General features: G+C 60.8%; 1 protein-coding gene and 1 pseudogene across 1 annotated transcript in view; both read right to left on the bottom strand.

Annotated features, from left to right (window-relative positions):
* Nucleotides 1-261: 261 nt before the first annotated feature.
* LOC143696486 (potassium channel subfamily K member 6 pseudogene) lies at nt 262-2,710 on the bottom strand (annotated as a pseudogene).
* A 3,778-nt stretch (nt 2,711-6,488) lies between these two features.
* Nucleotides 6,489-13,870, bottom strand: part of RYR1 (ryanodine receptor 1) — an 80,276-nt gene continuing 72,894 nt past the window's right edge. The window contains 11 exon segments of the mRNA XM_077192878.1: nt 6,489-6,693; nt 7,394-7,445; nt 8,994-9,013; nt 9,253-9,351; nt 9,462-9,526; nt 10,391-10,504; nt 10,507-10,546; nt 11,394-11,528; nt 12,651-12,797; nt 12,884-12,944; nt 13,823-13,869. Of these exon segments, the coding sequence (XP_077048993.1) occupies nt 6,598-6,693; nt 7,394-7,445; nt 8,994-9,013; nt 9,253-9,351; nt 9,462-9,526; nt 10,391-10,504; nt 10,507-10,546; nt 11,394-11,528; nt 12,651-12,797; nt 12,884-12,944; nt 13,823-13,869 (876 nt within the window). The 3' untranslated portion in view covers nt 6,489-6,597.

Here is a 13,870-nt window from a genome sequence, read left to right on the forward strand (position 1 = left end):
CCCCCAAAATTGGCACCTTCCTGACACTGGGACCCCCCCCACAAAATTGGGACCCCCCCAGAACTGGGAACCCCCCCCCCAAAATTGGGACCTTCCAGCATTGGGACCCCCCCCCAAAATTGGAATCCCCCCAACCCATGGAATGAAGCCGTTGACCCCCAACCCCCTTTGGGGACCCTTTATTGTGGGGTGTCCCCTCCCAGTGTCCCCAGTGTCCCCTCCCACTATCTCCCAGTGTCCCCAGTGCCCCCCCCACCGGCGCTACCCGCTGTCGTGCCCCCCCCGGGCTGTTTTGGCCCCGTCCCTCGTCCCCTCCAACAATCCGGCCCCTTCCTCGCCCTCGGCGTCGCCGTCCGGTGCCGGTGCCGCGCCGGGGACGCCGTGGAGCTCGGCCACGTGGCGCAAGGTCTGGGCCAGCAGCAGGACGCCCGTGACCCCCAGCAGCAGGTACGCTGTGGGGCAAGGAGGTGAGCGGCACGGTGGGGACACAACGGGACCCAATGGAACCCAACGGAACTCAACGGAACCCAACGGAACCTGACGGAACCCAGTGGAACCCAAAGGAACTCAACAGGACCCAATGGAACCCAACGGAACTCAACAGAAGGCAACAGGACCTGACAGAACCCAGTGGAACCCAAAGGAACCCAACGGAACCTGACAGGACCCAATGGAACTCAATGGGAGCCAACAGAACCCAACGGAACCTGACAGAACCCAACGGAACTCAACGGAACCCAACGGAACCTGACAGAACCCAATGGAACCCAAAGGAACTCAACGGAACCTGACAGGACCCAATGGAACTCAATGGGAGCCAACAGAATCCAACGGAACCTGACAGAACCCAACGGAACTCAACGGAACCCAACGGAACCTGACAGGACCCAATGGAACCAAAGGAACTCAACGGAACCTGACAGAACCCAATGGAACCCAACAGGACACAATGGAAACCAAGAGAACCCAACGGAACCCAACAGGACGTGATGGAACCCAACAGAACCCAATGGGTCCCAATGGGACCTGACAGAACCCAATGGAAACCAAGAGAACCCAATGGAACCCAACGGAACCTGATGGGACCCAACAGAACCCAACGGAACCCAATGGAACACAACAGGTCCCAATGAGCCATCAAAAACCCAACCCAACCCTTCCAAAACCCAACCCAACCTTCCCAAACCCCACCAAAAGCCCAAGGACCCAACCCAACCCAACCCCTCAACCCTTCCAACCCAACACCCGCCCAACCCCTCGACTCACCGGCCACCGCCACTTGGTAGAGCTGCCTCAGGGGCTGCTGCGCCTGCTGGGCCGGCACCAGGTCACCAAAGCCGACGGTGCAGAGCGAGATGACGCAGAAGTAGACGGCGTCCAGGTAGCTCCAGGTGGCCTCCAGCAGGTAGAAGGCGGTGGCCGGGAGGAGCACCAGGAGCAGCAGGGTGAGGGCCAGGAGGCCCAGCAGGTGCGCGCGGGCGGCGCCGCGCCGGCTGTAGCCCCACCGGGCCTGCAGGTGGGCGCTGGGGACGCCGGGCCAGGGGCCCGGCCAGGTGGCGGGCGGTGGCGGCCAGCAGGAACATGGTGGCTGGGACGCCCGCGGCGGCGTAGGCGGCGCAGAAGGCTCTGCCGGCGGCCGAGAGCGGCGTCACCCGAGCCGTAGCCTTGGGGGGACAGCGGGAGGGGTCAAGGGGGACACCTGGGTCACTGTGGGGGGGTTTGGGGGGGGTCTTGGGGTGGATTGGGGGTCTTGGGGTGGATTGGGGGTCTTGAGGGTCTTGGGGTGGAGTTGGGGTCTTGGAGGTCTTGAGGGTCTTGGAGGTCCTGAGATCTTGGGGTGGATTGGGGATCTTGGATGTCCTGGGAGTCTTTGGGGGGTCTTCAGAGTCCTGGGGGTCTTGGAGGGTCTTGGGGTTTTGGGGATCTTGGATGTCCTGGGAGTCTTTGGGGGTCTTCAGAGTCCTGGGGGTCTCGAGGGTCTTGGGGGTTTTGGGGGTCTTGGGGTGGATTGGGGGTCTTGGGGTTTTGGGGGTCTTAGATGTCCTGGGAGTCTTTGGGGGTCTTCAGAGTCCTGGGGGTTTTGGGGTCTTGGGGTTTTGGGGGTTTTGGGGTGGATTGGGGGTCTTGGGGTTTTGGGGGTCCTTGGATGTCCTGGGAGTCTTGGGGTCTTCAGAATCCTGGGGGTCTTGGGGGTCTTCAGAGTCTTGGGGGTCTTGGAGGGTCTTGGGGATTTTGGGGGTCTTGGATGTCCTGGGAGTCTTGGGGTCTTCAGAGTCCTGAGGGTCTCGAGGGTCCTGGGGGACTTGGGGTGGCTGGTGGGGGGTCCTGGGGGGTCTTGGGGCTCCTGGAGATCCTGGGGGTCTTGAAGGTGATGGGGGTCTTGGGGTGGCTGGAGGGGTCTTGGGGGTTCTGGGAGTTCCAAATCTTAGGGCGGGGTTCTGGGGGTCTGGGGGGGTCCCTGGGGGTCCCGGAGGGGTCTCAGGGGGGTTCTGGGGTTCTGGGGGGGTCTCGGGGGTCGCGGGGTCTCACCCACGGTGGTCAGCAGGGTGACGATGAACAGGAGGGCGCTGGGCAGGTCCCACTCGCCGCCGTTGGGGGTCCCGGAGGTCGCGGGGGTCCTGGGGGACCCCTCGAGCACCCAAAGCCCCAGGACCCCCAAAAAAACCAACCCCGCATAGGCGACCCCCAAAACCAGCGCCCCCCGCCCCATGGCCCCCCCACCCACCCACGCCGCGACCCCAAATCAACCCCGGGACCCCCCCAAAAGACCCCCAGGACCCCCTTAAGGACCCCCGGGACCCCCTTAAAGACCCCCAGGACCCCTCAGAGACTCCTGGGATCCCCTCAAAGACCCCCGGGATCCCCTTAAAGACCCTCGTGACCCCCCAAAAGACCCTCGGGACCCCCAAAAGACCCCCGGGATCCTCTCAAAGACCCCCAAAATCCCCTCAAAGATCCCCAGGACCCCCAAAAGACCCCCGGGACCCCCGCCCGCCCCTCACTGGCGCCAGTCCCGCTCCGATCCCCGCCTGACGCTGCCTCTGCTCATCCCAGTCCCTCCCAGTCCCTCCCAGTTCCCTCCCAGTAGCGGCGGCTGTGGGGTGGGGGCGGGGCCGGGGTCTTTTCCCCCTCCCCCCATCCGAGACCTCGGGACTGGGGGGAACTGGAGGGACTGGGAGGGACTGGGAGGAACTGGGATGAGCAGTAAGGAGGGGACTGGGGGGAACTGGGAAGGATTGGGAAGGACTGGGGGGGTGTTGGGATGACCAGTAAGGGGCAGCACCGGGACAGTTGATACTGGGGTAACTGGGATGGTTGATACTGGGATAACTGGGGCCATCCATACTGGGATAACTGGTCTGTACTGGGTGAACTGGCCCATACTGGGTTAACTGGTCTGTACTGGGTGAACTGGCCCATACTGGGTTAACTGGTCTGTACTGGGTGAACTGGCCCATACTGGGTTAACTGGTCTGTACTGGGTGAACTGGCCCATACTGGGTTAACTGGTCTGTACTGGGTTAAGTGGCTCATACTGGGTTAACTGGTCTGTATTGGATTGACTGGCCCATACTGGGTGCACTGGCCCATACTGGGTTAACTGGGTGAACTGGTGAGCTGGCCCATACTGGGTTAACTGGTCTGTACTGGATGAACTGGCCCATAGTGGGTGCACTGGCCCATAGTGGGTTCACTGGTCTGTACTGGGTTAACTGGTCTGTACTGGGTGAACTGGCCCATACTGGGTTAACTGGTCTGTATTGGATTAACTGGCCCGTACTGGGTTAACTGGTCTGTACTGGATTAACTGGCCCGTACTGGGTTAACTGGTCCATACTGGGTTAACTGGTCCATACTGGGTTAACTGGCCCGTACTGGGTTAACTGGCCCATACTGGGTGAACTGGCCCATACTGGGTTAACTGGTCCATACTGGGTGCACTGGTGCCCTCCCCTCCCGCCGGGGTCACGGGGCCATCACGAGGCTCCCACGGGAGCGTCCCGAGGAGGCCGGAGCTGCCCCGGGGCCAAACCGGCCGGACATGGACGGACACCGGACACGGGTGGACACAGATGGACACCAGACATGGAGGAGGGGCTGGGGGACATGGGGACACCACGGGGACACCATGGGGACACCCTGGGGACACTGTGGGGACATCACGGGGACTGGGATGAGCAATGAGGAGGGAAATGGGGGGGAACTGGGAGTACTGGGAGGGGCTGGGATGACCAGTAAGGGGCACGAGAGGGACAGCTGATACTGGGGTAACTGGGAGGGTTGATATTGGGGTAACTGCGTTAACTGGTGTTAACTGGTCCATACTGGGTTAATTTTCCAGCCCTTTACCGCTCATGTTTCCCCCTTTCCCCCTCACATTTCCCTCTCTTTCCCCCTCACATTTGCCTTTAATTTTCCAGCCCTTTACCGCTCATGTTTCCCCCTTTCCCCTCACATTTCCCTCTCTTTCCCCTCACATTTGCCTCTCTTTTCCCCTCACATTTCTGCCCTTTTCCCCTCATATTTCCCCCATTTTCCCCTCACCTTTCCTGCCCCTTTCCCCCTCACCTTTCCCTCTCTTTTCGCCCTCACATTTCCATCCATTTTCCCTTTTCCCCTCACATTTCCTCTCTTTTCCCCTCACATTTCCTCCTGTTCCCCCTTTCCGCTCACATTTCCCGCCCTTTTCTCCCCTCACATTTCTCTCTTTCCCCCACATTTCCCTTTCTTTCTCCCTCACATTTCCCCTCACATTTCCCCTCACATTTCCCACCCTTTCCCCCCCATTTTCCCCTCACATTCTGCTCTTTTCCCCTCAATTTTTCCCCTTTTCCCCCCTCATATTTTCCCCTTCCTCTCCTCTCTTTTCCCCTCACATTTCCCTGTCTTTTCCCCTCATATTTCCCCTCATATTTCCCCTCACATTCCCCACTTTTCACCTTCGTATTTCCCCCATTTTCCCCTCACATTCCCCTCACATTTTCCGCCCTTTTCCCCTCACCTTCCCCTCTCTTTTCCCTCCCATTTCCCTCTCTTTTTGCCTCACATTTCCGTCCATTTTCTCCCATTTTCCCTCTCTTCCCCTCACATTTCCCCCAGTCCTCACTTTTCCCCATTTCCCCCCACATCTCTCCTCTCCCTCACGTTCCCCTTTTCCCCTCACATTTCCCTCTCGTTTCCCCTCACATTTCCCGCCCTTTTCCCCTCACATTTCCCTCACATTTCCCCCCCTTTTTCCCCTCACATTTCCCTCCCTTTCCCCCATTTTCCCCTCACATTTCCCAACCCTTTTCCACTCACAATTCCCCCTCTTTTCCCCTCACCTTTTCCTCTCTTTTTGCCCTCGCATTTCCGTCTCTTCCCCCCCCATTTTCCTATCACATTTCCCCCCATTTCCCCCTCACATTTCCCTCCCGTTCCCCTCACGTTTCCCGCCTTTGTCTCCCCTCACATTTCCCCCTTTTCCCCTCACATTTCCCCCCCCCCATTTTCCCCTCACATTTCCCTCCCTTTACCCCATTTTCCCCTCACGTTTCCCGCTCTTTTCCACTCACATTCCCCCTCTTTTCCCCTCTCTTTTTGCCCTCGCATTTCCCTCCCTTTCCCCCCCTCTTTTCCCCTCACCTTTTCCCCTCTTTCCCCTCACCTTTCCACTCCTTTTGCCCTCACATTTCCATCCCTTTTCCCTCTTTTTCCCCTCACATTTCTCCCCATTTCCCCTCACATTTCCCTCCCGTTCCCCTCACGTTTCCCGCCTTTGTCTCCCCTCACATTTCCCCCTTTTCCCCTCACATTTCCCCCCCCCCCATTTTCCCCTCACATTTCCCTCCCTTTCCCTCATTTTCCCCTCACGTTTCCCGCCCTTTTCCACTCACATTTCCCCTCTTTCCCTCTCTTTTTGCCCTCGCATTTCCGTCCCTTCCCCCCCATTTTCCCCTCACATTTCCCTCTTTTCCCCCTCACCTTTCCCCCTCTTTTCCCCTCACCTTTCCTCTTTTTTTGCCCTCACATTTCCGTCCCTTTTCCCCCCTTTTTCCCCTCACATTTCCCTCTTTTCCCCTCACATCTCCCTCCCGTTCCCCCTCACGTTTCCCGCCTTGTCTCCCCTCACATTTCCCCCTTTTCCCTCACATTTCCCCCCCTTTTGTCCCTCCATTTCCCCATTTTCCCTCACATTTCCCTCCCTTTCCCCCATTTTCCCTCACCTTTCCCTCTCTTTTTGCCCTCACATTTCTGTCCCTTTTCCCCCATTTTCCCCTCACATTTCCTCTCTTTTCCCACCCCTTTTTCCCTCAGTTCCCTGGGGTTTTGGGTCCCAGTTGGTTTTGGGGGTCCCAGGGTGTCAGTAACAAGCCGGGGTGGCAGCGACACTGGCAGCGTTTATTTGGGGAGGGGGGAAGGCACTTGAAAAGGGTCTGGGGTCTTTGTGGGGCGTTTTGAGGGAGGTCAGTGATGAGCCAGTGACACTCGCAGCGTTTATTGGGAGGGGGCGTCAAAGGCACTTGAAGGGGATTTTGGAAGGGGATTTTTGGGAAGGGGATTTTTGAGGAGGGGGATTTTGAGGAGGGGGATTTTGGGAGGGGGATTTTGGGGTCATCATCCCAGCTGATCCTCGTACTGCTTTCTGAAGCAGTCCCCAGCCGGGAAGAAATCCCAGCAGCGCTCCTGGTACATCTTCCACACGTAAGATTCCTGGGGGAGGAATTTGGGACGGGGGGGTGTCGGGGCATGGGGGACCCCCCCCCACAAGCAACCTCACACACCCTGGAATTCCAGAGACACCCCCCCAAATCCCATAGAGACCCCCCAAATCCCATAGAAACCGCCCCAAATCCCATAAAGATTGCTGTAAATCCCATAGAGACCCCCCAAAATCCTTAGAGACCCCCCAAATCCCTTAGAGACCCCTCCAAATCCCCCAGACACCCCAATTCCTAGAGAACCCCCCCAAATCTCATAGAAACCCCCCAAATCCCCCAGAGACACCCCAAATCCCATAAAACCTCCCCCCAAATCCCTTAGAGACCCCTCCAAATCCCATAGAAACCCCCAAATTCCCCAGAGACACCCCAAATCCCCTAGAGAAACCTCCAAATCCCATAGAAACCCCCCCAAATCCCTTAGAGACACCCAAATCCCTTAGAGACCCCCAAATCCCATAGAGACCCCCCCAAAATCCCCAGAGACCCCTCCTGTACAGCCCCCTCATGGGACTCCCCCTCCCCCTCTCCCCCTCCCAGACCACCCTGGACCCCCCAGACCCCCTCAAGCCCCTCCAGACCACCCTGGGACCCCCCAAGCCCCCCAGACCACCCTGGGACCCCCCAGACCTCTCTCTCAGACCCCCTCAAGCCCCCCAGATCCCCCTCAAGCCCCCTGCCCTGGTCCCCACCTGCCCCGTGTGCTCCGTCTCGTCCTTGTTGATCAAATACATCAGGAAGAACCTGGGGTGCGGGGGGATGATGGGATCTGGGGGTGTCAGAGCTCAGCAGGGACCCCCCAAAACCCCCCCCCCCAGGACCCCCTCCCCAAATTGCAGATCTCACATGCAGTTGGCCAGGTTGTGCTCTCACCCCCCTGCAGGACCCCCCCAGACCCCCAGACCCCCCAAATTGCAGATCTCACATGCAGTTGGCCAGGCTGTGCTCCTACCCCATGCAGGACCCCCAGACCCCCCGTGGGACCCCCAGACCCCCCTGGGACCCCCAGACCCCCCAAATCCAGATCTCACATGTAGTTGGCCAGGTTGTGCTCCCCACCCCCCTGGGACCCCCCAGACCCCCCCAGACCCCCCCTGGGACCCCCCCAGACCCCCCAAATTTCGGGTCTCACATGTAGTTGGCCAGGTTGTGCTCCTACTTCCCCTGGACCCCCCCAGACCCCCCAGACCCTCCCAAATTTCAGATCTCACATGTAGTTGGCCAGGTTGTGCTCCTACTTCCCCTGGGACCCCCCAGACCCCCCTGGGACCCCCCCAAACCCCCCCAAATTTCGGGTCTCACATGCAGTTGGCCAGGTTGTGCTCCCCACCCCCCTGGGACCCCCCTGGGACCCCCCAGACCCCCCAATTTCAGATCTCACATGTAGTTGGCCAGGTTGTGCTCCTACCCCCTGCAGGACCCCCTGGGACCCCCCCAGACCCCCAGACCCCCCAAATTTCAGATCTCACATGTAGTTGGCCAGGTTGTGCTCCTACTTCCCCTGGGACCCCCAGACCCCCCTGGGACCCCCCAAACCCCCCCAAATTTCGGGTCTCACATGTAGTTGGCCAGGTTGTGCTCCTACCCCCCCCAGACCCCCAAACCCCCAAACCCCCCAAATTTCGGGTCTCACATGCAGTTGGCCAGGTTGTGCTCCTACCCCTGCAGGACCCCCTGGGACCCCCCAGACCCCCCAAATTTCAGATCTCACATGCAGTTGGCCAGGTTGTGCTCCTACCTCCCCTGGACCCCCCAGACCCCCCTGGGACCCCCCAGACCCCCCAAATTTCGGGTCTCACATGTAGTTGGCCAGGTTGTGCTCCTACCCCCCCAGACCCCCCAAACCCCCAAACCCCCCCAAATTTCAGATCTCACATGTAGTTGGCCAGGTTGTGCTCCCACCCCATGCAGGACCCCCCAGACCCCCCAGACCCCCCCAAATTTCAGATCTCACATGTAGTTGGCCAGGTTGTGCTCCTACCCCCCCCAGACCCCCCTGCAGGACCCCCTGGGACCCCCCCAAATTGCAGATCTCACATGCAGTTGGCCAGGTTGTGCTCCCACCCCCCTGCAGGACCCCCTGGGACCCCCCAGACCCCCCCAGGCCCCCCAAATTGCAGATCTCACATGCAGTTGGCCAGGTTGTGCTCCCACCCCCCTGCAGGACCCCCCAGACCCCCCCAGACCCCCCCAGACCCCCCAAATTTCAGGTCTCACATGTAGTTGGCCAGGTTGTGCTCCCACCCCCTGGGGACCCCCAGACCCCCAAACCCCCCAAATTTCAGGTCTCACATGTAGTTGGCCAGGTTGTGCTCCCACCCCCCCAGACCCCCCAGACCCCCCCAGACCCCCAAATTTCAGATCTCACATGCAGTTGGCCAGGTTGTGCTCCTACTTCCCCTGGGACCCCCCAGACCCCCCGACCCCCCAAACCCCCCAAATTTCAGATCTCACATGCAGTTGGCCAGGTTGTGCTCCTACCCCATGCAGGACCCCCAGACCCCCCTGGGACCCCCTGGGACCCCAGAACCCCCCAAATTTCGGGTCTCACATGTAGTGCCAGGTTGTGCTCCTCCAGCGTGTGCGTCTCGAAGCCGTGCGGGGTGGTGTCGAAGTAGTCGCTCCCGATGCCACAAATGAAACACTTTGTCTGGGCAGGGGGGGTCACAGAGGGGTCTCTGTACCCCTCCATCATCACACCCGGGGGGTGGGGGGGGGTCCTCACCCTCCTGTGCCCCCTCCCCTCCCCTCCGGACTCACCTCCATGTCCTCCTTCACCTGCTCCTGCTGGTCCCGCAGCTCCCCGAAGGCGTCGATGATCAGACCTGGGCAGGGGGCACAAAATGGGAAGGGGGGGTGGGGTCAGGGGGGTGGGACCACCCAGATGCACCCCCAGGACCCCCAGACCCTCCCCAGATACACCCCAGGACCCCTCCAGGCCTTTCCAGGACCCCCAGACCCTTCCAGGACCCCAGATCCACCCAGACCCTTCCAGGACCCCAGATCCACCCCAGACCTTTCCAGGACCCCAGGCCCTTCCAGGACCCACAGATCCCCCCACAGGTCCCCCCCAGACCTTTCCAGGACCCCCAGGCCCTTCAGGACCCCCAAATCTCCCCAAGGACCCCATCCCCCCAGACCAGACCTCACAGGATCCCCAGATCCACCCCCAAGGCTTTTCCAGGACCCCCAGATGACCCCAGATCCCCCCCAAATCCTTCCAGGACCCCCAGATCCCCCCCAAGGCCCTTCCAGGACCCCCAGGCCCCTCCCCACCCTGGATGATGGCGAGGAGGATGACGATGACCGCCCCCCACCCTGGATGAAGGCCCCAGGACCCCCAAATCCCCCTCCCCATGAGGTGCCCACCCTGGATGATGGCCATGAGGATGATGATGACCCCAGACCCCCCAAATCCCCTCCCCAAGGAGGTGCCCACCCTGGATGATGGCCATGAGGATGATGATGACCCCAGACCCCCAGACCCCCCCAAATCCCCCTCCCCACGAGGTGCCCACCCTGGATGAAGGCCATGAGGATGACGATGACCCCCAGACCCCCCCAGAGCCCCCTTCCCATGAGGTGCCCACCCTGGATGAAGGCCAGGAGGACAATGATGACCCCCAGACCCCCCAAAACCCCCCAGACCCCCAGACCCCCCCAAATCCCCCTCCCCACGAGGTGCCCACCCTGGATGATGGCCAGGAGGATGACGATGACGAAGAAGAAGAAGGTGATGTCGAACACCACCCGGTAGAGCTCGTAGTCATCGCCCGCGGGGTCCTCGATCTCATCCCCAATGCGCCCCCAGCCCGGACCCCCACGTACATGTGGAACAGGTAACACTGGGGAGGGGGGGACACAGGGGGGGTCAGGGACCCCCAAAATCCACCTGGGGACCCCCAAAAATCCACTGGGGACCCCACAGGATCCCCCCCAGCCCGACCCCCACGTACATGTGGAACAGGTAACACTGGGAGGGGGGGACAAAGGGGGTCAGGGACCCCCAAAAATCCACCTGGGAACCCCCAGGACCCCCCAGCCCGGACCCCCACGTACATGTGGAACAGGTAACACTGGGGAGGGGGGGACACAGGGGGTCAGGACCCCCAAAATCCACCTGGGGACCCCCAGGACCCCCCAGCCCGGACCCCCACGTACATGTGGAACAGGTAACACTGGGGAGGGGGACAAAGGGGGGGTCAGGGACCCCCCTTCCCAAAATCCACCTGGGGACCCCCAAAAATCCACCTGGGGACCCCCAAAATCCACCTGGGGACCCCCAGATCCCTCCCAGATCCCCCAGCCCAGATCCCCATGTACATGTGGAACAGGTAACACTGGGGAGGGGGGGACAAAGGGGGTCAGGGACCCCCAAAATCCACCTGGGGACCCCAAAATCCACCTGGGGACCCCCAAAAATCCACCTGGGGACCCCCAGATCCCCCCCAGCCCAGACCCCCACGTACATGTGGAACAGGTAACACTGGGAGGGGGGGACAAAGGGGGTCAGGGACCCCCAAAATACACCTGGGGACCCCCAGATCCCCCCCAGCCCGGACCCCCATGTACATGTGGAACAGGTAACACTGGGGAGGGGGACACAGGGGGGGGTCAGGGACCCCCAAAATCCACCTGGGGACCCCCAAAATCCACCTGGGGACCCCCAGATCCCCCAGGAGCCTTCCTCACCGTCATCATGTCATCGCACTTCATGTCGGGCTCGTCCTCATCCTCGCTCTTGTTGTAGAACTTGCGGAAGAAGTTGAAGGCGACCACGGTGTACAGGTAAACAACCACGGCCAGGAGCCCCACCGTCATCACCAGCTGGGGACAGGGTGGGCACAGAATGGGCACAAAATGGGCACAGAATGGGCACAAAATGGGCACAGGGACCACCATGGCCAGGAGCCCCACCGTCATCACCAGCTGGGGACAGAACAGGGGTCTCCAGAGGGTTTTGGGAATCCCCAGTTGGTTTTGGGGTCCCCAGAGGGTTTTAGGGGTCCCCAGAGGGTTTTGGGGGTCCCCAGTTGGTCTTGGGGGGTCCCCAGAGGGTCTTGGGGGTCCCCATTTTTTTTTGTTTTTGCTGAGAGCCCCTTAATTTCAAATTCATAACAGATGTAGGGGTGGGAGAGTTTTACATTCTGCATTTCAGGCAGGCTCCTGCCTTCCTCTGCAGGAAGTTTTGGGGTCCTGGAGGGAATTTTGGGGTCCTGCAGGGTCCTGAGGGTTCCCATTCTCCCTTTCAGGGCAGGCCCTGCCTTCCTCTGCAGGGAGTTTTGGGGTCCTGCAGGGAATTTTGTGGTCCTGTAGGGACCTGTAGAGTCCTGAGGGTTCACATTCTGCATTTCAGGGGAAGCTCCTGCCTTCCTCAGCAGGGAATTTTGGGGTCTGGGGGCGTTTTTGGGGTCCTGGTGGGAATTTTGGGGTCCTGCAGGGAATTTTGGGGTCCCGCAGGGTCCTGAGGGTTCACTCTCTCCATTTCAGGGCAGGCTCCTGCCTTCCTTAGCAGGGAATTTTGGGGTCCTGGAGGGAATTTTGGGGTCCTGTAGGGAATTTTGGGGTCCTATAGGGACCTGTAGAGTCCTGAGGGTTCACATTCTGCATTTCAGGGCAGGCTCCTGCCTTCCTCAGCAGGGAGTTTTGGGGTCTGGGGGCGTTTTGGGGTCCTGCAGGGAATTTTGGGTCCTGCAGGGAATTTTGGGTCCCGCAGGGAATTTTGGGGTCCTGCAGGACCTGTAGGGTCCTGCAGGGAATTTTGGGGTCCTGTAGGGACCTGTGGGGTCCTGCAGGGAATTTTGGGGTCCGTAGGGAATTTTGGGTCCTTGCAGGGACCTGTAGGGTCCTGGTGGAATTTTGGGGTCCTGCAGGGACCTGTAGGGTCCTGGTGGGAATTTTGGGGTCCTGCAGGGACCTGTAGGGACAGGGAGGGTGCCCCAGCCCCACCTGCTTGCCGTTGTGGGTGACGGAGGACAGGATGGTGCGCAGCGTCTTCACGCCCATGGCGATGTCCAGCAGGTGCGAGGCGAAGAAGAAATTGTTGTAGTGGCCCAGCAGGGACATGGCCATGTACCAGGTGAGGTACAGGAAGGACTGGAAACGAGGGGGGACACACAGCTGGGGTCACCCCAAAGGCCCCAGTGAGACCCCAGACCCATTTCCCTCCTCGCAGCGCTCACGTTGTCGGTGAAGATCACCCCGAATTTCCAGATCTGGTAGCGGAGGTCGATGGAGGTGATCCTGGGGGACACGGGGGGGTCAGAAAGTGGGGACACCCCAGGGAGACCCCAGAGCCATGAGGGGTCTGAGTACCCCCCAGGACCACCCCAGGGGAGACCCCAGACCCATGAGGGGTCCGAATACCCCCCAGGACTACCCAGGGGAGACCCCAGACCCATGAGGGGTCTAAATAACCCCCAGGACCACCCTAGGACCCTGCCAGGGGAGACCCCAGACTCATGAGGGGCCTGAATACCCCCCAGGACCGCCCAGGGGAGACCCCAGACCCACGAGGTACCAGACCCATCCCTAGGATGAGCCAGTGACCCCTAAACCCCCCCCCTTAGACCCTATAGGAGCCCAAATCACCCCTAGGACCACCCAGGACCCCTAAACCCCCCCTAGACCCCTATAGGACTCCTAAACCCCCCCTTAGACCCCCACAGGACCCCAAATCCCCCCCTAGGACCCCCAAACTCCCCAAATCCCCCCATAGGACCTGCCCCGGCCCCAAATCCCCCCATAGGACACACCCAGGCCCCCCAATTCCCCCATTCCCCCCTTAGGACCCCCAAATCCCCCCTAGGACCCCAAAACTCCCCCAAATCCCCCCATAGGACCCCCAAACTCCCCCAGATCCCCCCATAGGACACACCCAGACCCCCCCATTTCCCCCCCTGGGACCCCCAAAGAGCCCCAATTCCCCCTTAGGACCCCAAAACACCCCCAGGACCCCCCATCGGACACACCCAGGCCCCCAAATCCCCCCCGTGGGACCCCCTAGGTGCCCCAAATCCCCCTAGGACCCCCTGGGCCCCCCAATACCCCCCCTAGGACCCCCCAAATCCCCCTTGGGCCCCCCATTTCCCCTGGACCCCCAGCGAGCCCCCCGGGCGCACCAGGTGAGCAGGGAGCTGTCGGGGGGCGCCTGCGCTCGCCCTGCGCCC

Source organism: Agelaius phoeniceus, chromosome 36 (assembly GCF_051311805.1).
Source record: "Agelaius phoeniceus isolate bAgePho1 chromosome 36, bAgePho1.hap1, whole genome shotgun sequence".
NCBI lineage: Eukaryota > Metazoa > Chordata > Aves > Passeriformes > Icteridae > Agelaius > Agelaius phoeniceus.